The following is a 22,899-nucleotide window of genomic DNA, read 5'->3' as shown; positions in this document are numbered from 1 at the left end:
AAATGTTTTTTATTTATTTTTGGGAGAGACAGAGAGAGAGAGAGAGCAAGAGCCAGGGAGGGGCAGAGGAAGGGGGAGACACAGAATTCACGCTCCAGGCTCTGAGCTGTCAGCATAGAGCCCGACACGGGGCTCGAATTCGTGAACCAGGAGGTCATGACCTGAGCCAAAGTCGGACGGCGAACCGACTGAGCCACCACCCATGCGCCCCTTAGCAACATCTTGTTAACTTCCTTCGATATCAGGCATCTGAATCTGCTTCACCCTTTAAAGAGAAAACTGCAATCAGAAGCTACCTCATAGTCCCAGGAGCCCTCGCTGGTGCTTTACCCCGGGGCGGGGGCTCCCATTCTCAGACACGCGGCGGCTGCAGCCCTACACAGCGCTGCAACTCCCGAGTACACAGTGGATTCGGGACGCCCGCGGTTCGTGAGAAATATCGCGCATTCTGCCTCCCACGGGTGAAAGGGGAAGAGGAACTGGACTGCGAACGGACTCGCGCAGGCCAGGTGGGTTGATGTGCGCAGGTACCGGTGGACACCGGGACAGAGCCACCGACTAGCCGCATGTGAATATCCATGGTCTCCGCTAGGAGGCGGCCGAGCGCCATATTTGCGGTAGTGCGCCTGCGCCTCGGACGCCGCTGCGTCCACTCTACGCAAGCGTGGCGCGACCTGGCGCTGACTGGAGCTCGAAGATGGCGGCTTCCGCAGTTTGCCGGGCGGCTAGCGCCGGGACTCGAGTGCTGCTTCGCACCCACCGCTCGGTGAGGCGACAGCGAGAGCGCAAGGCCGCGGAGCGCGGGGCTTCGGAACCCGAACGGGGAATGGACTGTTAGCGGCGACGGGTCGAGATTGGGGAGGTTCCGGGGTCAGGGCCATGGGAAGGTCACGGCGCTGAGCGGGGATAGGAGTCTCGCGGCTGACCGGAGGTCTGGGGACGGGGTTCCCACTGCTGGCCTGGGAGCCGAGGAGCGATCCCGCAACCCAGCCCTAAGTCTCGGTTATCCCTTTCCAGCAGCCGGCCCTGCTGAGGTCGCCTGCCTTGAGGACCACCGCCACCTTCGCTCAAGCTCTCCAGAGCGTGCCAGAGACACAGGTCAGCTTGCTGGACAACGGGCTGAGAGTGGCCTCCGAGCAGTCCTCCCAGCCTACCTGCACGGTGAGCGGGGCCCCCTCTTGGGAGGTCGCCTCCATACTGCTCCTGGCGTCTTTTCTCAGGACAGGGTGTGACCTTGGGCTCGAGTCCTCTGTGGTTTGGGTCAGACTTCTCTCCGCCGCTGGATTGATTCTGCTACCTTAATCCCGACCCCAGCTAGGCTTGACTTCTTGGGCCATTCCTTACTATAACACTCATTTAGCATATGATGCCTGCCAAGCAGGAGGCCAAGTTCCTTTCCAGCGTTTTCCTTTCCTTAAGCAGCGCATTCGAGAGAAGTGATCTGTTTTCATTTTACAGTGAGGAAAATGGGTTTCAGAGACCTAAGGTGACTGCTAAACTCATGGCCCAAAGTCATGATCTCCTGGCTAGACCACTCACGCACTTGCAAAAGGAATGCATTTGAAGATTCCAAAGAAATGGATGACTTTCCAAAACATACAAATTTTCAAAATTGACTTAAGGAGAGAAATCTTGGCTAGATACAGTATATGAATAGGTGAGAAGATTCTCAAGATGTAATCCTCTTCTCTGGACCCCACACTCCAGGGTTAAGTGGTTTTATTGGTAAATTCTTTTAGTTTTTCAGGAACAGATAATGTCTTTTGTTATAAGTTGTTACTAAATACAGTAAAAGATCATGGGCAGCTTCCTTATATGACACTTCTATGAACTGATCTGTTAAGACAGTTTGGGAGATGGGGCACCTGGATGGCTCAGTTGGTTAAGCGTCTGACTCTTGGTTTTTGGCTCAGGTCAGGATCTCAAGGTTTGTGCATTCAAGTCCTGCCATTGGGCCCTGCACTGACCACACAGAATCTGTTTGGGATTCTCTCTCTCTGTCCCTCCTCTGTTCACACTCTCTCCCTCTCTCAAAATAAGTAAATAAACTTAAAAAAAAAAAAGTTTGGGAGATAATGCTGTATTTCATGGACTCTAAGATGCTCTAGATTGTAAGGGGCACCACTGTGCTCCAAATGTCAGAGAAAGATCGCTGTCAGTTATAATCCAAAGATACAGGTTGTTAGGCGAACTCTACTTCCTAAGATGTTAGTTATGAAATAGATGTCAGTGTAAGAATTTACAACATATGTGTATCAGCATCTCTTAGGAAAGTAAACGTGAAATTTTTAAATCAACTGTGAAAGAAAATTAAAAGACTAGAACTATGTGACCTACGTGAGGTGCATGGTGTGGCGTAAGTTTCATAGCACACCAGGAGACTATTAAGAAAATCATGCAAGGGGCCCCTGGGTGGCTCAGTCGGTTAAGCGTCCAACTTCTGCTCGGTGATGATCTTGAGGCTCACGAATTTGAGCCCTGTGTCAGACTCCGTGCTGACAGCGCAGAGCCTGGAGCCTGCTTTGGATTCTGTGTCTCCCTCTCTCAGCTCCTCCCCCGCTCACACCCTGTCTCTCTTTCTCTCAAAAATAAATAAACATTAACAAAAAAATTTTTTTTCTTAATTATGGGAGTCTCTCATTGGGTGCCAAGGAGACACTGTGCAATGTTAGGTATCCAGGTCTGATTAAAACTTTTTTTAATAATTGTGAGCGAAGTCTACTTGCTTAATAGGATAAAACATTCAGCGTCTAAACCAACAGCCTCCTTCCTTGATGGGGAAATGACAGAATCACCAGAACAAAGGTAGGGTATAATTTTTAGAAAAGAGAAAATAAATTGTTGTTTGCAAATGATGTGTTGCTTGCCTAGAAAAAATGAAAAAATCAACTGAAAAGCAAGACAATATAAAAAGTTCATATTGGTAATGGAGCCGAGTGAATGTGCACAGTTAGAAACTTCCTTGGAGTAGGTCCTTTTTCAGCCAGTGCCTGTGCCCAGGGCATAGCTGTATCTCCAAGCACAGGGGGCCTACTGAGACAGCTCTCCCCCACTCTGGGACCATGAGCCCTGTCCTGGGGCTTCTGCTGAGTCACCCAGAGTAGGGTGTGAGTGGAGTCTGGGGTGGTTTGTGTGTTACCTTTGTTGGTGGCTTCTCGTCCAGGTCGGGGTATGGATTGATGTTGGCAGCCGTTACGAGACTGAGAAGAACAACGGGGCAGGTTACTTTCTGGAGCATCTGGCTTTCAAGGTGAGGCTCCTGAAGTCCTGCATCACCCCTGGGCTTACAGCTGCCTATTGTCCCTCCTGAGGATGCAGGTCAGCAAAGCCAACCTCTTCAATTATGGGCTTCAGCTAGGGGGGCGATCTCTGGCGGGCCTTTCTGGAAGGAACCATGAGGGCTTGGCCTCTCCTGAGTGAGCACTTACCTGGTCAGCCCCTGCACAAGGCTCCTAGAGCCAGAAAAAAACCCGGGGAGCTGCAGGAACCCCACTCCTCACAGAGAGGCCAGGCCTTTGTTATGTGCGCACGCTGGTGTGGAATCGAACACGTAGATAGATAACGTGCGTTTTAACAAATTCACAGACACAGGCAAGTATGTGTTCTTGTGAAATGTTCTGCTCTGGCAGAATATCCAGACATCTCTTGTTTGTAGAAGTAAATACTGAGCTTTCTTGAAGGTGGGGACAGTCACCACCCTCAGCCCCTAAGCCAGCCCATGTTGGTATGGAGTCTGAGTTTTTTGAATGAATGAAAAAATGGAGACGGAGATATGGATCGGTAGGAGTGTGGAACAGGACCGGGTAGGTAGCTTAGCCAGCAGCAGCATCACAGATGTGTATGTAGATCTCAACATGCGTGTGTGTGTGCCCGTGGACAGCAACACCCACACATACATAGGGGATTGGGGTCGAGTCCCACAGAGGTGTCCACTAGCACATACACAGTCATATGAATGGCATGGGGGTAGAGTGGGTAATGGCAGTGTCATCTAAACATTGATGTGACATAATCTGGCTATGACTGTCAGTAAGGTGATTGGTAAGATCAGGCTGCTATGGGGCTCTGGATTTCAGGCAGCACTTGCACTGACCGTGCCCTTCTCTCCTGGCCCCTGGCTGTCTCCATTCTGTTAGCCCATGATACTGTGGCCTGCTCGGCACTTGGTGAGGACAGACTGTAGACTGTACATCCCCATAGTCTTTGATGAGGAAGGTGCCTGTAGACCACTGGTCCTGCTGGGACTTTAGCCTTTGAAGATAGGGGTCCTCAGTTCCCATGTGGCTCCTGATGGTCGTCTTGATATCCGGTTCCAGGGAACAAAAAATCGGCCTGGCAATGCCTTGGAGAAGGAGGTGGAGAGCATGGGGGCCCATCTCAATGCCTACAGCACCCGGGAGCACACAGCATACTACATCAAGGCGCTATCCAAGGACCTGCCAAAAGGTAACATCTGGAGGATGGGGCAGGGACGGGGATAGGACTTCAGGGGTACAGAGGACAGGCCCCCAGGAACTTGGCCTGGCTGAAGAGTGGGGTTACCATGACAGCAGATCCTTGCTGCAGGGCATGCAGGCATGCCAGGCCTGGGGGTTTTGTGCTGTTACTGGCCTGCAGTGGCCCCACCTGCCCTTTGGTTCCCAAACCTGCCCTTCTCACGTCCAGCTGTGGAGCTCCTGGCCGACATTGTGCAGAACTGTGCCCTAGAAGACTCCCAGATTGAGAAGGAGCGTGATGTGATCCTACAGGAGCTGCAGGAGAATGATGCATGTATGCGGGACGTGGTCTTTGACTACCTGCACGCCACAGCATTTCAGGGCACACCTCTAGCCCAGGCTGTGGAGGGGCCCAGTGGGAATGTCAGGTGAGGGTTGGCTGGGCCTGTGCTGGAATGTGTTCAAGCCCCGTCCACACGAGTTTGGTTTTAGTTGCCCTTTGCTATTATACGTTCTTTTTTATTTTTTTTTTTAAATTAAAAAAAAAAATTTTTTTTTTTTTCAACGTTTATTTATTTTCGGGACAGAGAGAGACAGAGCATGAACAGGGGAGGGGCAGAGAGAGAGGGAGACACAGAATCGGAAACAGGCTCCAGGCTCCGAGCCATCAGCCCAGAGCCCGACGCGGGGCTCGAACTCACGGACCGCGAGATCGTGACCTGGCTGAAGTCGGACGCTTAACCGACTGCGCCACCCAGGCGCCCCTTTGCTATTATACGTTCTTAATTTGCACAACTGGAAATGTTTTCTCTGTGCCCTGTGGTCCTTGCAGGGCTTTTTAAATACCTGTACGGTCTTCACTCACATTGCGGGCTTCTTTGTAGGGTATGATTCTGTGCGTGTCCTGAAATCCTGAGGGAGGGAGCGTTGGGAATCTGTGTGGCTCCTTGTTCCCGGGTGGGATAAGCACTGATACCGCCCCTTGAGAACCTCACAGCATCAGCTCACCCCCTCCTCAGAGAGGAAGGACTGAGCCTGACCTAAAGGCAGACGTGAAGCGGGGTCCCAGAGGACTGGTTGACAGAGATGAGAAAGGGGATTGAGGGCTGTGCTAGGGCTTGCTCCCCGGAGAAGCCATGTCTTCCCTTGTCTATCTCCTCAGCACTGTTTTGTGAGACCCAGACTGCTGTGGTTTGGGAGAGGCATTAAGCCATTGGCCATATGTCTTGCAGGAAGCTATCTCGTGCAGACCTGACCGAGTATGTCAACAGGCATTACAAGGCCCCTCGCATGGTGCTCGCAGCAGCCGGAGGTGAGTGATGGGCTCACTGAAGCCTTGTGGTAATGGGTGCGTGGGCACCAGCCTTGCTTACTGGAGCCCAGGTCTCTTGGTTCTGACCACAAGGGATCTTCCACTCCTGGGCACCCTGTTCCTGTCTTGTTCTTGTGGAGAGTGATCTCTCTCCCATGCTCTCTGAGGTGGGATGGCATTCTGCCCTACCACCACCACTGGGACCTGCCACATAGGGATGCTGCTCCCCCTCATTAGTACAGGCCTTTCTCAGCCCCACCTGTGTTAGGAGATCCAGTTTGCAGGCTGGTGGGAGATACTAGCCCCAGATTTGTTCCTTGTAGCTTTGCTAGTGGGCAGGCCAGACACTGGGGTGTGACAACACACATTCAATGACAAACCGGGAAGTGCCTTCAAGGGGAGGCACCCAGTGGCAGGGGGACTGAAATGGAGGACCCAGAGTTGGAGGTTAGGGGGTGCTCTTGGAACACATTATTGTTGGAACTGAGGTCTAAGGAATGGGGGGTCATTCAGGTGAGGAGTAGGGAGCCCAAGCAGAGGGGCAGGGCGGTGTCATGGCCTGACACTTGGCTGCCACATGGGGGGCCAAAGCAGAGGCAGGCCAGCCAAGGAGGGGCTGTGGCATGTTTCTGGTGGGAGGCAGCAGGAGCAAGGGAGGGAGGTGGATGGACTCAGGATAGTTCTATCGATGGAAATCTGCAGGAGGTCTGGCCGTGGTGGGGAGGGTGAGATTAAGGATGTTTCTCTAGCTTGTGGTCTTGGCAGCTGGATGGGTGAAAAGGACTGATGAAAAGAGCATGATTGGGGTGGCTTCAGGGCCTGGGAACCTGGGAACCAAGAGCAGTGTAAGCTAGTGACATGTGAGATTGTGTTGAGTCCAGTGGGGTCCGGGCACCTACGGGTCGAGATGCTAGAGCAGCAGAGGCCTCCTCTTGTCAAGGCGAGGATGTGAAGTCTGCAGGGGTCCTGAGGGCCTGAAATTACAATGTTGTTTATAAACGTACCCGGAGCTGGTCACGGCCCTGCAGTAGCACCTCTTTGTGTCCTCTCATTTGCCACCGCCCACAGGGCAGCAGCCCCCATCGGCTTGAGGAAGGGCCAGAGGGGTAAAGCAGGACAGGTGGCCTTGTGCCCAGGGAGCCCCCATCTCGTCCTTGATGTGGGTGAGAACGCATCACATGAGGACCCACCTTCAGGCGCAGCATGCAGCTGCTTCCCTGTGGTTGAGGTGACGGATGCTGTTCGACCCTGAGGTGCTTGCCCTGCCCGTGAGGCGGAGTCTGTCTGTGGCGGATTCTCTTCCCTCACCCTGTCCTGATGTCCTGTTTTCCTTCTGCCGTCTCCCAGCAAGATGGGACGTGGGGTCCTCCCCCTGTGCGTGAGTCCCCTGACTGGTAACCATGCTCTCTGTCTCGGCAGGGGTGGAGCACCGGCAGCTGGTAGATCTCGCCCAGAAGCACTTCAGCGGCGTCTCTGAGACATACACAGAGGACGCTGTGCCCACTCTTGCTCCATGCCGCTTCACTGGCAGCGAGGTGGGTGGCCTTGTGGGCAGGGGTAGTGTTCTCAGCTGGGGCCTCTGGAAGGATGCTTGCGTACAAGGTTATCTTCATGACTCCAAAGGTGCCTCAGGAGTTGTGAACGGGTCCTGTGGCTGCTGCCTCACAAGCACACACGTTCACGTGCGCATGGGCATGCTTCACCCACACCCTGTACCTTTTCTCGTCGCCCGGACGTTGTGGCCGTCCCTCAGTCTCGCCATGTACTGTTTCAGATCCGCCACCGCGACGATGCTCTGCCATTGGCCCATGTGGCTATTGCGGTAGAGGGGCCTGGCTGGGCCAACCCGGACAACGTGGCCCTCCAAGTAGCCAATGCCATCATTGGCCACTATGACTGCACTTATGGTGGTGGCACGGTGAGTGCCAGGGCGGGCACGGGACTTTGTCCTCAAGGAACAGAGGGTGTCAGGCCGTGGGCTCCTGTACTGGGGTTCAGGGTGTGGACCACAGGCAGGAGGGTGGGTGCTGATGGTCCTTGCCCCGGTAGCACCTGTCCAGCCCACTGGCTGCAGTCGCCGTGGCCAACAAGCTGTGCCAGAGTTTCCAGACCTTCAATATCTGCTACGCAGACACTGGGTTGCTGGGTGCACACTTTGTCTGCGATCGCATGAAAATCGATGACATGATGTTCTTCCTGCAAGGCCAGTGGTGAGTGTCAGCCTAGTACTGCTGGGTGCAGGAGGGGCCTTTGAGGACAGTGAGGGGCTAGGAGACAGCATGGTCTCTTGGGATGACCATCCCATCCCCTGCCCTTTTAGGATGCGCCTGTGCACCAGTGCCACAGAGAGTGAGGTGCTCCGGGGCAAAAACATCCTCCGAAATGCCCTGGTGTCTCATCTGGACGGTGAGTGCAGCAGCCCTGTGGGGAGGGGGTGGAACGCATCCTGGCAGGGACAGCCCCAGTGTAGCCACCATTCCCAACTAAGATGGGAAAGGCAAACTTTGAAGGCCATGCCATACCCCACTCCCACCCCCAGGGGCTTGGCATGTCAGATACAGGTGTGGGTGGGCCAGGTCAACAACAGCCCATCGCTACGGTAGCAGATGGCTGTAGAAGTGAGGGTTGGGATCTGGAGTCTGAGCACAGTCCCAGTGTCAGCCTGGAGCCAGAGCTTCACTGTGTGCCTGTTGTCCGGGACTGGACCGGGTGGACCTGGAAGCCTCCCCTGACCTTGCAGGCACCACTCCTGTGTGTGAGGACATCGGACGTAGTCTCCTGACCTATGGCCGCCGCATTCCCCTGGCCGAGTGGGAAAGCCGGATTGCGGTAACGAGGGCCCCTGGGAGATGTTCTGGAGTCTAGACCTGGCAGGCTCCCCAAAGGGCGGGGAGTTGAGGCCTGACGGTGCAGATTGCTCCCGTAGGCTTCCCCGATGTCCTAGGCAGCGTCACCAGCAGGGGTGGCATAAGTGGAGGGCAGGGCAGAGGCACTGATGGCTGAGGAGATGGGTGGGGCCTGTGGCGGTCTACAGGAGGAGGGCCCTGCCGCCTTTCCCGTTTGGGTAAGGGGGCAGTGCCATGGTTCATATGGAAGATCTTGGTCGGCTGGGTAGTGTTGACTGGCTGAGGTGGTCCCCGGAGCCTGCCTGTCAGTTGGCGTGCTCTGTCTCACCCTGCAGGAAGTGGATGCCAGTGTGGTACGTGAGGTCTGCTCCAAGTACTTCTATGATCAGTGTCCAGCAGTGGCTGGATTTGGTGAGTGGCCTAGAGGGCCTGTTCTTTATCCTTCTCAGGTCTCCTCTTAGGCTCCCCTTCTGCCTCTGCTCCCCCACCCCCTAGCCTATCCTGGCAGCAGCAAACTGAGGCCCCTGAGAGGCTCTGCCCAATAGCCTGGCTGCCAGGGAGTTCTTGCTCAGAAAACCTGTCCCAGCAGCTCCCTGACTCCCTGCCAAGGTGCCTCCATCAATACCCCACACCCGCCAGGTAACGGACACCTCCATGTATGGGGTGGGGCTCCAAGAGCCAGGGAGCATGAAGGGACAGGCTCAGCACCCCTGGGGGAATGTGCTTTTCCTTTTTTCCACTCAGAGCCTGTCTTGTGCTGCTCCGGGCAGCCCTGGATCGGGTGCGGCACAGGGCCAGGTGTCCCTGTGCAGGCCAGGCACCCCACCCTGACGCCCCACCCTATCCCTACAGGCCCCATTGAGCAGCTCCCAGACTACAACCGGATCCGTAGCGGCATGTTCTGGCTGCGTTTCTAGGCTGGAAGGCTGTGCAGGCAAGAGGGCGGGGCCGGGGTTCATGGTCTACCTCCCGCCCCCTAACATACCACCTCAGCTCTTCAGACCTGTGTGCGGATTACCTTACCTCCAATAAAAGCCTGTGTTGAGAACTGCGTTGTTCTTCTCTTCACATTGCCATGGAGTCCACTGGGCAGTGGATGGGGGAGCAGGGACTTCCCTCCAGTTGTGTATCCCCCAGATCCTTCCATCTTCCCACATGCTGATGTATCCTCAGCCAGGGGCAAGCGTGGAGGCCACAGCACAGAAGCCGGAAGCCTTTGATGCCTGCAGGAGTTGAAGCCAGATGTTTCCACTTAGCCACATGGGGTATGCTCCTGACTAGTCTGTCCCAAGAGTAGGGTGTGGGAACCCATGCTTTTGCCCTGGTAGAGGTCCCAGCTTGGGAACTCTGGTGGCTCAGGAGGGAAGCGCTTTGATGTGGGCCTTGTGCAATCGCCTTCTGGCAGTCCCTGGTTCCCTGGATGGACCAGGAAGGGCTAAGGACTGTCCCTGAGGAAGCCTCCTTCATAGGTTTACTCTGGATTCTGGGAGGAGGATAGCCTGGGGCATAGTGTTCCTATTTGATTTCTAACTGTTGCCTGGACAGGCAGGGCAAGAATCCTTTGCCTCGATTTGCCGCTGACTCAGGCTCCGAGAATAGCCCTGAGCTCAGTGGGGCCTGAGCCCCCCTCCCTTGACTAGATCTGTCCCAGGCAAGTCCTGAGCTGCTGGCCTGATGATCCCCTTCCCATCTCCCTGAGGCAGCCAGGACCTGGTGGAGCTCTCAGCTATCTAGTCCCCCCAGCCACCACCTTCAGGCCCTGGTCCCACAAAGCAGGTGGGCAGGTGGGCCCTTCTTCCTGTGTCCCCAGCCCTTCTGCAGTCAAGTTCCCTGGGAGCCCAGGAGGGAAGTGGAAATGAGAGGCTGGATTCTCCTACAAGAAGTGCTGCTGGCAATCAGTTGGGAGCAGGGTCCTGGGACAAGGGTTGTTGAGAAGTGGGCTCTTCAAAAGTCACCCAGCCTCCCAGTCCTGTAGTGGCCAAAACAACTCTTGAATCACTCTTGCCCTGCCCCAGTGCTTTCCCTCCCCCCCGCATCTCTTTGTTGCCACCAGTTGTCAATTAGGAAATCACTTTCAAGCGCCTTCTAGAGCCCAGAGCTGGATCCAGGATTCAGGTCATCCTCCTGCTTTGTGCGATTGGTTCAAGAGAACCTGCTGGACAGCACAGAACTCTGACAGACCCACCCTGGGTGCTTACAGATGCAACACACCCGGTCTGGGAAACAGCAAATGCTTAATCTTGGTCTAAAGTTTGAGCTCCTGGAATGTGGGGCTTGATTTCTAAGCCCAGGCATGGTCTTCAAAGGCTCCAGGTGTGCTGGACACACAAGAGAGCCCAAGCGCCTGGAAGTGATCTGGTCCTAATGGGTCTTGCACACCAAGCCAGGGAATTTGCTCTTTACTCTGGAGGCATGTTGGAGGAGGTGCATTGGAGGTTACTGGGAAGAGAAGTGACTTGGGCAGCCTGAGACTTAGCACAAGGACTCTCAGGCTGGATTTCTGTGGCACACTAGTGAGCTGCAGTGTGGTAGAGCAGTGGTCACAGCTGTAGGAAGAGCTGGAGCGAGCTTCAGGGGACAAGCAGGACAGCAGCCCCAAAGGGGCCGGGGTACCCCAGAGGAGGGGTACCCTGGAAGATGATAACCTGCCTAGCTTTGGTCACAGTTCTGATGAGAAATTTGGAGGTGTCCAGACAGTGGGATGTGTGGGGCTGGGATCCTGAAATAAAGCCCCTGTTAGAGATGTGGTGCCACCTGGCAGAGGTAGTGACTGAAGCCAGAGAAGCAAATGTCTGGGGGATGTGAGAAGAAGGACAGAACTCTGGGGCCCCACTACCCAGATGGAAGGAGCTGAGCTCAGGAGCTGTGCCCTAGTGTGTGTGCCTGCCGGGAGGTTGGAGCCAGCGGTCTCAGAGGGTCACATTTGCTCATGGGCCTCCTGGGAGCTCTTTTCACACCCATCCCCACCTGTGCTCAAACCTCCCTAACAGCCTCTCTCAGCACCGTTTGAAAGATCCTCATGCAGCAGGCAGCCCTTCCTTTCAGGGGCACATCATGGTCCTGATACCTTCTCAGCCAGGTGTCCGGTCTCCCTAGAGGCTAGACGGTGTGTGTGACCATACTGTATGTGTCCTCTGCTGTACAAGAGGAGCTAAGGGTCTTGGGGACTGTAGGGAGATTGTTTCTGGTTTTCTGCTGCACTCACCTACCGGATAGCTTCAAGGGGTGTGGGTGCTGGGACATAGCTGAGGAGACCATGACCTTGGAAAAAGGTTCTGGGCCCCATAGGTCACAGCACTGTATCCCATGAGGGGGAGGGTTCAGTAATAAAAGGGGTCATTCTGTAGCTTCAGTCTTACGGGCAGTAGGGAAACGGACAGCATGATGGTCTTCATTGCCTCCAGCTCTGGCCATACCAGAGACCCCAGGCCGTGAAGGAGCCCAGGGAAGATGAAGTGCTGTCCCCATCTCTCCCCACTCATTCTGTTGATTCCCAGGAGAGGGCTGGGGCCAGGCAGTCAGAAGGGGCCCGGTGGCAGTGATGAGTATAGACATACTTTGTGGGCTTCTCAGAATTCTCTAGGACTGGCAGGAAAACAAAAAATGGGGCCTGCTGTTCTTGGGACTATCTCTGCCTTGGTGTCACTCCCCTATAAGACACGCATGTACAAAGATTCACCTCCTCTGGGTAGTATTTGTGACCTGGAGATGCGTTCAAGGGGACTGTCTACAGCCACAGAAGCCAGTCGAGGGAGATGGGTGGGAAGTCAGGCTGGTTAAGGGGAGAGCTGTGGGGCAAGGGTAGTTATAATGTGGCAGCCACAGGTGGCCCCTGAGGGCAGTGAGGAAAGGAGGGAGGGCCCACAGTGGCCTCTGGGCCTGGTGGGGTTAATGGGTGGAAGAAGGTCTTTGGGAAGAACAGAGTGAAGGAGGAGACTCTGGCAGGCCAGAATGAGAACATGTAGTTAGGGGGACTTAGATCAGGACAGGGCCACCAGTGGGGGTGTAGGCAGGAAGGGGTGGATTCCTGAGAGCTGAGCTGTCACTGTGGGTGGTCCCACCCTGCACATATGGACAATCTCGGTCCCTACAGGCACAGCTGGATGGCATCTGCCTGGGACTGGTTTAGGGCATGGTAGGGGGTGTGGGGTACTGGGGTAGACACGTATGCATATGCATGACACAGAATCTCTCCTCCTGGCTTCCCCCTCCTAAGGTGGGGGTGAGGGGGTGGGGTGGGCATTTTTCAGATGCAGACCAGTGGTGCCTTGGTTTCCATGGGATGAGCCCAGAGCACCTCATTCCCTGGGGGCTGTTCTGGCTGTCAAGGGGGTTGGGGTGGGGCACAGGAGATCCAACAGACAGAGGGATGGCTGAATCACAGGAGTGGCCGGCGGGACTCATGGCCTGAAGGCTTGTCTGGGCACCCCCATAGGGTGCGGGGTGAGTCATCTCCAGCTGCAGCCTACCCCCCCCCCCCCCCATCCTGCTGTCTCCTCTGTCCCCAGGAACCTATTTGAATTCCAGCCTCCAGCAGTCATGTCACTAGTCACTCTGACCTTAAAGCAGCCAAGACTTCTGACCCTAGACAGAGTTGGAGAGGTTTCCCTCAGCATTTGTCAAGAACCTTCCCGGGGAGTCCCGGAAGCCACAGGAGGTGGGGGGCTTTACACTTAAGTAGACTCAGATCCTCTGTCGGGCAGGGGAGGTGGGGGCGGCGTCCTTTGGGACGCAGGGTGGGGGGCGGGCCGCCTGGGACCCCGCCCGCAGCTCCGCCCCCCGGGATCAGGGACTTTTTCTCTGCCGTGGCGGCGGGACCGCAGCAACGGCTGGCGGCGGGAGCCGGCGGACAGACAGACCGGCAGGCAAGACCCGGGTTAGGGTTGGGGGAGCGCTGGGCTCGGACTTGCCACAGCCGCGGGCCGAGGGACAGAGCCGGGGGCCTGGCTGACCGACTCCCCCACCCAGGATGAGGCTGCCGCTCCTGGTGGCCGCGCTCTGCTCCGGGATCCTGGCAGGGGCGCTCCGAGTGCGGGCCCAGCAGAGGGAGAGAGGTGGGCACCGCCGGGAAGGACGCCGTCCAAGCCGCTGCACCCTGTCACTTGTGGCTTTCATCCGGGACCCCCCACCACCACGACCCTCTCCGCATCTCTGCTAACTCTCCCCCCACTTCCCAAACCCTCCTCTGCAACCCCGTGCTGGCTCTCCCAAACGGCATCCTATTCTAATGGGTCTCAAACTCTGGCTCCCCAGATGTGCACTGGGTCGCCTACTCTCTGTCACTCCACCCTGGCCCCTTGAGGCCAACCCCAGCCCCCAGATCCACACCTGCGTCCGTGGCTCTCCCTTCTCTAAACACACCAGTCCTCCATGGAGAGTCTGCTCTGGGCCCCTCCGTGCCACCCTCCAAGTCTCCCAGGCCCAAGGCGGCCTGCGCCGGTTGGCTTAGCTGATGAGGCCTACTCCATCCTCCCCAGCCCCTAGTGCGGAGGGACCATAGCGCAGGGAGGGGTGGGTGGGCTCCAAGAAAAAAGCATGATGGCTCCTCCCTGCCCCAGTGACCTGCACTCGCCTTTATGCTGCTGACATCGTGTTCCTACTTGATGGCTCTTCGTCTATCGGCCGTGGCAACTTCCGTGAAGTGCGTGGTTTCCTGGAGGGACTGGTGCTTCCATTCTCTGGGGCAGCCAGTGCACAAGGTGTGCGCTTTGCTGCTGTGCAGTATAGCGACGATCCACGGTGAGTGGTAGCCCCTGGAGCTGGGAACCCAGAGATCTGGCCAAGACTCTTCCCCCCAGAAGCAGAGAGCCCTGAAACCCCTAGGGCAGGTTTTCAGGAACCCAGAGACACCCTCCCCGCCCCCCCCCCCCCCGCCCCGCCCCTGGCCAGGACATCCTGTGGAGACAGAGGCAGGGATCTCCCAGGTGGAGTCCTCACACCTGAGACACCTTCAGTCTATTGTCCTGCCAAAGACGAGGCTGTCTTTTCTAATCTGGAGATGGAGAGCCCAGGGGCCTCAGATGCCCCCTGCCTACTGAACTCTCCATGTTCCAGCCCTCTGCCTCTCCCCTCATACAGGGCCTCCCTGTCTGGCCAACATCCACCTCCCTACGACTAGACCCTTCCTCCCACAATTACTTAATTAACTAGACATCCTGCTTCCCGAGGCAGCGAGCCCCAAGAGCTCCAGCCACCAGCAGACCACAGAGGGGTATCAGAGGAGTTTGTTAACTTATGGCTTCAGAGGTGGAGGGCAGGAGTCACAGAACCAAGAGGACCCTCAAGGGGGCCTGATATTCACAGGCCTCACCCAGAGGCCTCTTAGAGGCCAGGGCCAGAGAAGGTCTGTTGCCACCTGTTGCCACCTTCCCTCCCATGTTGCAGGACGGAGTTTGGCCTCGATGCACTTGGCTCAGGCTCAGGGGGCGAGGTGATCCGAGCCATCCGTGAGCTCAGCTACAAGGGGGGCAACACACGCACGGGGGCTGCAATTCTCCATGTGGCTGACCACATTTTCCTGCCCCAGCTGGCCCGACCTGGTGTCCCCAAGGTGATCTCCCACCCTACCATTCCCCCCACCAAGTTAGCTGCCTGAGGCAGCACTGATTTACCCCCGGCACCTGCCCCAGGTCTGCATCCTCATCACAGATGGGAAGTCGCAGGACCTGGTGGATACGGCTGCCCAGCGGCTGAAGGGGCAGGGGGTCAAGCTGTTTGCTGTGGGTGAGTACCCATCTGGGGTGACAAGTGGGCTATGGCAGGGGCCAGTCAGAGGGCATGTGGACAGCTGAGCTCTGATTGGACATCACCTCAGGCATCAAGAATGCCGACCCCGAGGAGCTGAAGCGAGTTGCCTCACAGCCGACCAGTGATTTCTTCTTCTTCGTCAACGACTTCAGTATCTTGAGGACACTGCTGCCCCTTGTTTCCCGGAGAGTGTGCACAACTGCTGGTGGTGTACCTGTGACCTTGCCCAGTGAGTTCCTGCCCCCACTTGTGCCCTGACCTAGACCTCTGACCTCCCTCCCCAAACCTGAGGGTGCTGCTTCCATTCCCTGTGCTCCTGACACCAAGCTGGGGGTTCTGTCCTCTGATCCTGCCCTTGAGGTGCTGATCTGACCTTATGTGCCCCCGACCCTTGACCCCAATGCTACACTTTAAGTCTGACCCCTGATCCTCCTGCCTGATTGCCTGACTCCTCACCCTTCCCAGCTGATGACTTGACATCTGGGCCACGAGACCTGGTGCTGTCCGAAGCAGGCAGTCAATCCTTGAGAGTACGGTGGACGGCGGCCAGTGGCCCTGTGACTGGCTACAAGGTCCAGTACGCTCCTCTGACAGGGCTGGGACAGCCACTGCCAGGCGAGCGGCGGGAGGTAAGGATGTCAGGAGTGGTAGGTGGAGGGCTGGGGACTTGGCTGGGCAAGGTAAAGTGACCTCTGGCCTTGGGCAGGTGAGCATCCCAGCTGGTGAGACCAGCACACAGCTGCAGGGTCTTCGGCCACTGACTGAGTACCAAGTGACCGTGGTAGCCCTCTACGCCAACAGCATCGGGGAGGCTGTGAGCGGGACAGCTCGGACCAGTGAGCAATTCTGCTAACCTCTGACCCCGTTCATCTAATTGCCCAGTAACCCCTTCCCACTCCTGACTCCACTAATCCCTGCTGGACCTTCCCCCAGCTGCCCTGGAGGGGCCAGAGCTGACCATCCAGAATACCACAGCCCACAGCCTCCTGGTGGCCTGGCGGAGTGTGCCAGGTGCCACTGGCTACCGTGTGACATGGCGGGTCCTCAGTGGTGAGTGAGAAGTGTGGGCTGAGGGGGATCTTGGCACGTCAGACAGGGTTGTAGGGTCCTAAGTCTGCAAGGCGCGCTGATCCCTTGGTGCCTGCCCCGCCCCCCCCGCCCCCCCCCCCCCCCCGCCCGTGCAGGTGGTGTCACACAGCAGCAGGAGCTGGGCCCTGGGCAGGGGTCAGTGTTGCTGCGTGACCTGGAGCCTGGCACGGACTACGAGGTGACTGTGAGCACCCTGCTCGGCCGTAGCGTAGGATCTGCCGCCTCCCTGACTGCCCGTACTGGTGAGAAGGCTGGGTGCTTTCTTCGCGCTGGGTAGGCAGGCGGGCAGGGCACAGAGGCCACTGACATCCCCTGTGCCCTGGGCAGACGCTTCCGTTGAACAGACCCTGCGCCCAGTCATCCTGGGGCCCACATCCATTCTCCTTTCCTGGAACTTGGTGCCTGAGGCCCGTGGCTACCGGCTAGAATGGCGGCGTGAGAGTGGTCAGTGCAGGGGAGAGGGGCGGGCAGGCAGGGTCAGGCTCGGCTTCAGCCAGCCTGACGCTGTCGTCTTGCAGGCTTGGGGGTGCCACAGAAGGTGGTACTGCCCTCTGATGTGACCCGCTACCAGCTGGATGGGCTGCAACCAGGCACTGAGTATCGCCTCACGCTCTATACTCTGCTGGAGGGCCGCGAGGTAGCCACGCCTGCAACTGTGGTCCCCACCGGTGAGGGCTCCGTGGGCCTTGCCAAGTGAGAGGGGAAGGTACAGGGGCCCGGGGCAGCCTTTAATGCTGTGCTCTCCAACAGGGCCAGAGCTGCCCGTGGGCCCTGTGACGGACTTGAAGGCAACAGAGCTTCCTGGGCAGCGGGTGCGAGTATCCTGGAGCCCAGTCCCCGGTGCCACCGAGTACCGCATCACTGTGCGCAGCACACAGGGTGAGGTGGACACAGCCACACCCGGACACACATTAAAGTTCCAGCTTTTGCGGTCTGACTACACCTTCACCCCAACACATTGCACCTCTGGGTTTCTACAGCCTGCTCCTGTCTCCTTGTCCGACTATCCCCCAAGGTGGAACTGAGCCCAGGCCTGTCACGGTGTCTTTCTGCTCCCAGCCCTGCCTCAGCCCATCTTCTCACCCAGATCTGTCTCCACTCCCTGCCCTGCATCCCTGCCTGCAGCTTTGGCCCTTCTCCACAATCCCAAACTCAATCCCTGCCCTTCTGTTACTCTAGCTGGAACTACTGTCCACACTGACCTCTCATCCCCTGTCCCCATCCAGTACTGACCCCTATCACCCCACATCACTGTCTATCAATGACCTGTCAACTCATATCACTATCCACTGATTTCTGTCATCCTACATTCCATGTCCCTGTCCACTGACTCCTATCATCCTGTATCTCCGTTCATCACTGGTGCATTATCCTGTGTCATTGTCCATCACTGACCGCCATCATCCACATCCCTGTGTCTCACGGACCCCTGCCCACCTACTCTGCCTTCTCTCTTAGGGGTTGAGCGGACCCTCATGCTTCCTGGGAGTCAAACAGCCTTTGACTTGGATGATGTCCGGGCTGGCCTAAGCTACACTGTGCGGGTGTCTGCTCGAGTGGGCAGCCGTGAGGGCGGTGCCAGCACCCTCACTGTCCGCCGGGGTGAGCACACAGGAGGGTTGTGGGGGGACAGCTCCTTGATTCACTCTGGTCCCGGTCTTGACCCCTGACCTCTGCCTTTAACCCCCAGAACCGGAAACCCCACTTGCCATCCCAGGGCTACGAGTTGTGGCATCAGATGCAACACGGGTGAGGGTGGCCTGGGGACCTGTTCCTGGAGCCAGTGGATTTCGGATTAGCTGGAGGACAGACAGTGGTCAGTGTGGGGTGTGTGGGAGGGCTGTGGAGAGGAACAACTAGGGTTTGGGGGATCAAGGGGGCAGGCAAGAGCCATGCCAACACTTCCCTCTGACCCTAGGTCCGGAGTCCAGCCAGACATTGCCCCCAGAATCCACTGCCACAGATATCATGGGGCTACGGCCTGGAACCTCCTACCAGGTGGCTGTGTCAGCACTGCGAGGGAGAGAGGAGGGTCCCCCTGTGGTCATCGTGGCTCGCACTGGTCAGGGCCTGACCCAGCCCCTTGACTGGCTATCTCCAGTGCCCCTTCAGACCCCCCTACCCCCCTCGCAGATCCTTGTTTCGCTCCAGAACAGCCTCCCTCTTCACATTCCCACTGCCTTCTCCCTCAGAGTCCTGTTTTCTCCTTCGGCCTCCCTTGCCTCCTCTTAAGCCCCCATCTTCTTCAGATTCCTCTGCCTCTCCTCAAAGATCCCACTCTCTTTGCCCTCAGATTTTCACCACCTCATCTCTCAGGCTCCCACTGCTTTTTCTGCTCCACCTTGCTCTCCTCTTAGGCTTAAACTTTTCCCTTTGTCAGACCCCCTCCCTGCCTCCTCAGACCTCCATCAGAACCCTATTCTCTGTCAGACCCTCTTCTCTTTGATTCCTATCACCTGCCACCTCAGATTCCCACTATCTCCTCTGTCAGATCCCCAGTTCTTCCCCCATCTGGCCCATTAACTACCCCCTCCATCGGATCCCTGCCTCCTTTTAGACTCTCACAGCCTTCTATTAGATAGTTCCCCAAAACCTCCTCCATCAGACCCTCCACTGCCTCCTCCATTGGACTTCCCATTGCCTCTCCCCACAGACCCACTAGGCCCAGTGAGGACTGTTCATGTGACGCAGACCAGCAGCTCATCTGTCACCATCTCCTGGAACAGGGTTCCTGGTGCCACGGGATACAGGGTCTCCTGGCACTCAGGCCATGGTGGGGACCAGGGGTTTTGGAGGGGACCAGAAGTTTTAGAGGGTCATGGGGGGCACGTATGGGTGGAATAGGGGCTGGGAGGGGGTTTATTAAAGGTCCAGGTGGGGCATTGGGGGGCAGAGTCTAGCTAGCCCTGGAGCTGCGTCCATCCTCACTCCCAGGCCCAGAGAAATCCCAGTTGGTTTCTGGAGAGGCCACAGTGGCTGAACTGGATGGGCTGGAGCCAGATACGGAGTACACGGTGCATGTGTGGCCTCATGTGGCCGGTGTGGATGGGACACCCTCCTCTGTGGTTGTGAGGACAGGTGAGTGGGCCCTGGCCAGCTCGAAATCACATCTCACTGGCTACCCCGTCCCAGTTGACCACTCCATCACTGCTCAGTGAGTTCTCCACATTGACACTTAGCCCACCCTCAGCGACCTCCTGGCTGCCCCACACTGCCCACTCTGGGGCACTGGCCTCATCCCTCTCAGAGGTTGCCTACACTGACTGGTCCATACTAACCTCTGACCTTCAGACCTTCCTGCGTTCACCATGTTTGCACTCTCACCCTGTTCTCTGCCAGCCATCCAGTGGCCCCTGACCCCTTCCCCTGCCTTTGCCCTCAGACCCTGCGCCCGTGGGCAGTGTGTCGAAGCTGCAGATCCTCAATGCCTCCAGTGATGTTCTGCGGGTCACCTGGGTCGGGGTCACTGGAGCCACAGCCTACAGACTGGCCTGGGGCCGGAGCGAGGGTATGGTTCCCTGACCCTGCCCTTGTCCTTCCTGGCTGGGACTGCCCTCTCTGGTAAACCACCCCCACCCCGACCGTTGCCCCATGCTTGCCTGGCCAGGTGGCCCCACAAGACAGCAGATGCTCCCAGGAAACACGGACTCCGCCGTAATACGGGGCCTCGAAGGCGGAGTCAGCTACTCGGTGCGAGTGACTGCTCTTGTGGGGGACCGTGAGGGAGCACCGGTCTCCATTGTCGTCACCACGCGTAGGCGGAGCTTGGGCTGGGGCGAGTCTGGGATTGGCCTCCACGGTTTGGGGGCGGGGTTTGTGCTCTGCTGGTTAAAGGGGGAAGGAAGGATGAAGCCTGGGATGGGCAAAGGGGTCGGTTGGGATTGGCTTAGGAGCCAGTGGGGGGGCGGAGCCTCCCTGAGTCCCTTGCTTTCCCTGTAGCGCCTGAGGCTCCGCCAGCCCTGGAGACACTTCGCGTAGTGCAACGAGGCGAGCACTCGCTGAGTCTGCGCTGGCAGCCAGTGCCGGGGGCACACGGCTTCCGTCTGCGTTGGCGACCCGAGGGTGAGAGGTTTCCCTCGGCAGGGGGTCAGGGACCGATGGGGGCGGGGCTGGTGGCGGGGTAGGAGAGGTAGGTCAGTGAGTGGGCCACGTCTGTCAGTGTCAGTGGGGGGATGTGCTGTGCGCTGGGATCAGTCATGCGGGGTCAGTAAAGAGAACAGGGTGAGCGAGAATGAGGAAGATCGGTTAGGAGGGTGGATCTGGTTAGCAGGGTCAGTCAGTGAGGTGGGCGAGATCATTAATGCCCGTCTGTAGCATCTTCCCACATGCCTTGGGTCCCCACTTCCATGCCTGCCCCAGGTGGCCAGGAACAGTCCCGGGTCTTGGGGCCCGGTATCAGCAGCTATGAACTGGATGGGCTGGAATCAGCAACCCCATACCGAGTGTGGCTGAGCGTTTTGGGGTCAGCTGGAGAAGGGCCCCCCACAGAAGTGATTGCACGCACTGGTGAGCCCAGAGTCCACTCTTCCCTGGTGTGATGTTTCCCCCACTGATAACCCGCACTGGTTTCCTGCACCCCATGGCCCTGAGTGACTCCTCCTGTAGCCCCTTACCACTCCTGTACCTAGGGTGACCCCAGCATGATCTCCCTTGACACTTCCTTTGCTAAGATGATCCTGCCCCAGAACCTCTTCAGATGATCTCTCTCTTCTGGGTTCTCAGGACATAGACTCTGATCCCTGGTTTTTGATTCCTTCTTCAGAGTCACCCCGGGTGCCAAGCACTGAACTGCGTGTGGTGGACACTTCAATTGACTCAGTGACTCTGGCCTGGACCCCAGTGTCTGGAGTATCCAGCTATATTCTGTCCTGGCAGCCGCTCAGACGCCCTGGCCAAGGTGAAGGGGAGGCCAGGATTGGGGTGGGCTGGCAGTTGGGGCTCTGTGGAAGACCTCCTGTTTAAACGGGTTTTATCTTTTGCAGACATCCCTGGGGCCTCACAGACACTTCCAGGGATCTCGAACTCCCAGCAGGTGACAGGGCTAGAACCTGGCATCTCCTATACCTTCTCGTTGACACCGATCCGGGAGGGTATACGGGGTCCTGAGGCCTCTGTCACACACAACCCAGGTAAGGTGGGCACAGTGGGAGGGGCTTAAGGGGGTAGCTAGATGGGCCAGCTGCTTCAGTAACTCAGCCCCTTTCCTGCAGTGTGTCCCCATGGCCAGATGGATGTGGTGTTCCTGCTGCACACCACTCAGGACAATGCTCATCGTGCAGAGGCCGTAAAGCGAGCCCTGGAGCGTCTGGTGTCTGCGCTTGGGCCTCTTGGGCCACAGGCAATCCAGGTTTGGCCCCGGAGACAAACAGACCCCTTCCTATCCCAGCCCTTCCCCATCCCACGCTTCACAGCAGCTACCATTTCCCTCCTCCACCACTGGTCCAATCTGTCTCCCAGCCCTTTCCAGGCTCCAGATCTCCTCATCTGCTGGTTGGCTGCCTATACTGCCATCACTGCTGACCCCCTAGTGTTCAGGTTTAGTCCCATTCCCTGAGCTCTATATCCCGCCCCCCCTCCCCACCCCGATAGGCTCTGCCATCCTTGCTTTGCCATCTTCCCCAGGCTCTGTGTTCCCCCACCCCAGGTTGGCCTCCTGTCCTACAGTCATCGGCCCTCCCCACTGTTCCCACTGAATAGCTCCTATGATCCTAACATCATCCTGCAGAAGATCCGCAGCATCCCTTACATGGACCCAAGTGGGAACAACCTGGGTAAGGACTGCATTGTACATGTACTCTTGGGGCCTACCTGTTGGGAGCTGGGTGCCCTGGGTTCTGACATGTTCTTTCTCCCAGGCACAGCTGTGGTTACTGCTCACAGACACCTATTAGCACCAGATGCTCCCGGGCGCCGCCAGCATGTACCAGGGGTAATGGTTTTGCTAGTAGATGAGCCCTTGAGAGGTGACATCTTCAACCCTATCCGTGAGGCCCAGGCTGCTGGTGAGGAGGAGGGCTGGTGGGGATGGGGCCTGGGAGTCGGGCTGGCTCCAGCAGGGTTGTCATGCAGGCTGCTGGACCCCTCCTTAGGGCTCAGAGTGATGATACTGGGCCAGGCTGGAGCTGACCCGGAACAGTTGCGTCGCTTGGTGCCAGGCATGGACCCTGTCCAGACTTTCTTTGCTGTGGATGACGGTCCAAGCTTGGACCGGGCAGTCAGTGGTTTGGCAACATCCCTGTGTCAGACAGCCTTGGCCACTCAGGTTTGCAAGGGGCCTCTGGGGGAGGGGTGACTGGTGGGGGAGAGGGCGCTGGAGACTCTTGGGACAATTGCCTAGCCTCAAGAAAACCTTATGTCCACAGCCACAGCCAGAGCCTTGCACATTGCATTGTCCAAAGGTAAGTGTCCAGGGTTGAGAGGGTGGGTGAGGGCCACACCCGGGTCTAGCCACTCTGACCCTCATGTAATG

The 22,899-nt window shown here is 57.4% G+C and overlaps 2 protein-coding genes across 6 annotated transcripts in view; both read left to right on the top strand.

Moving 5' to 3' along the window:
• The first annotated feature begins 637 nt into the window (after positions 1–637).
• Positions 638–9,642, top strand: LOC125159959 (cytochrome b-c1 complex subunit 1, mitochondrial). 2 transcript variants are annotated; one of them, XM_047848592.1, is made up of 13 exons: positions 638–766; positions 1,021–1,161; positions 3,164–3,250; positions 4,317–4,446; positions 4,666–4,864; positions 5,669–5,748; positions 7,168–7,283; positions 7,523–7,666; positions 7,798–7,958; positions 8,069–8,154; positions 8,489–8,577; positions 8,930–9,005; positions 9,447–9,642. In XM_047848592.1, exons 1-13 carry the CDS (start codon positions 698–700, stop codon positions 9,509–9,511), a joined length of 1,443 nt encoding a protein of 480 aa, XP_047704548.1. In that variant the 5' UTR covers positions 638–697; the 3' UTR covers positions 9,512–9,642. The 2 variants fall into 2 exon arrangements, with proteins under 2 accessions (XP_047704548.1, XP_047704547.1); XM_047848591.1 differs by having other exon boundaries at positions 643–766; positions 1,018–1,161.
• A 147-nt stretch (positions 9,643–9,789) lies between these two features.
• The window catches only part of COL7A1 (collagen type VII alpha 1 chain), a 34,654-nt gene continuing 21,544 nt past the window's right edge, over positions 9,790–22,899 (top strand). For 2 of the 4 annotated variants that reach the window (XM_047848588.1, XM_047848587.1), the window contains exons 1-29: positions 9,790–9,859; positions 13,103–13,251; positions 14,153–14,333; positions 14,979–15,144; positions 15,224–15,317; positions 15,409–15,570; positions 15,807–15,970; positions 16,048–16,177; positions 16,275–16,391; positions 16,526–16,672; positions 16,758–16,874; positions 16,949–17,098; positions 17,181–17,309; positions 17,889–18,032; positions 18,121–18,246; positions 18,349–18,492; positions 19,084–19,203; positions 19,365–19,508; positions 19,813–19,938; positions 20,038–20,184; positions 20,370–20,492; positions 20,790–20,936; positions 21,193–21,327; positions 21,413–21,559; positions 21,641–21,777; positions 22,075–22,201; positions 22,286–22,432; positions 22,520–22,692; positions 22,793–22,828. In XM_047848588.1, the coding sequence (XP_047704544.1) occupies positions 9,837–9,859; positions 13,103–13,251; positions 14,153–14,333; positions 14,979–15,144; positions 15,224–15,317; positions 15,409–15,570; positions 15,807–15,970; positions 16,048–16,177; positions 16,275–16,391; positions 16,526–16,672; positions 16,758–16,874; positions 16,949–17,098; positions 17,181–17,309; positions 17,889–18,032; positions 18,121–18,246; positions 18,349–18,492; positions 19,084–19,203; positions 19,365–19,508; positions 19,813–19,938; positions 20,038–20,184; positions 20,370–20,492; positions 20,790–20,936; positions 21,193–21,327; positions 21,413–21,559; positions 21,641–21,777; positions 22,075–22,201; positions 22,286–22,432; positions 22,520–22,692; positions 22,793–22,828 (3,852 nt within the window). In that variant the 5' untranslated portion in view covers positions 9,790–9,836. Of the gene's footprint in view, positions 9,860–13,102; positions 13,252–13,408; positions 13,460–13,562; positions 13,649–14,152; positions 14,334–14,978; positions 15,145–15,223; positions 15,318–15,408; positions 15,571–15,806; positions 15,971–16,047; positions 16,178–16,274; positions 16,392–16,525; positions 16,673–16,757; positions 16,875–16,948; positions 17,099–17,180; positions 17,310–17,888; positions 18,033–18,120; positions 18,247–18,348; positions 18,493–19,083; positions 19,204–19,364; positions 19,509–19,812; positions 19,939–20,037; positions 20,185–20,369; positions 20,493–20,789; positions 20,937–21,192; positions 21,328–21,412; positions 21,560–21,640; positions 21,778–22,074; positions 22,202–22,285; positions 22,433–22,519; positions 22,693–22,792; positions 22,829–22,899 lie in introns of those variants that run through there. The other 2 variants (XM_047848590.1, XM_047848589.1) reach the window with 2 other exon arrangements.

This window comes from Prionailurus viverrinus, chromosome A2 (assembly GCF_022837055.1).
Source record: "Prionailurus viverrinus isolate Anna chromosome A2, UM_Priviv_1.0, whole genome shotgun sequence".
NCBI classification, from domain to species: domain Eukaryota; kingdom Metazoa; phylum Chordata; class Mammalia; order Carnivora; family Felidae; genus Prionailurus; species Prionailurus viverrinus.
Note: the sequence above shows the minus strand (reverse complement) of the source record. Positions and strands in the feature narration are given on the sequence as shown.

Bases quoted from the DNA above. Each gene is read 5' to 3' on its own strand.
- LOC125159959 (XM_047848591.1), top strand. From the start codon at position 698: ATGGCGGCTTCCGCAGTTTGCCGGGCGGCTAGCGCCGGGACTCGAGTG. The intron at 4,865-5,668 runs GTGAGGGTTGGC...TATGTCTTGCAG, and splicing joins GGGCCCAGTGGGAATGTCAG to GAAGCTATCTCGTGCAGACC. The intron at 7,667-7,797 runs GTGAGTGCCAGG...TTGCCCCGGTAG, and splicing joins GCACTTATGGTGGTGGCACG to CACCTGTCCAGCCCACTGGC.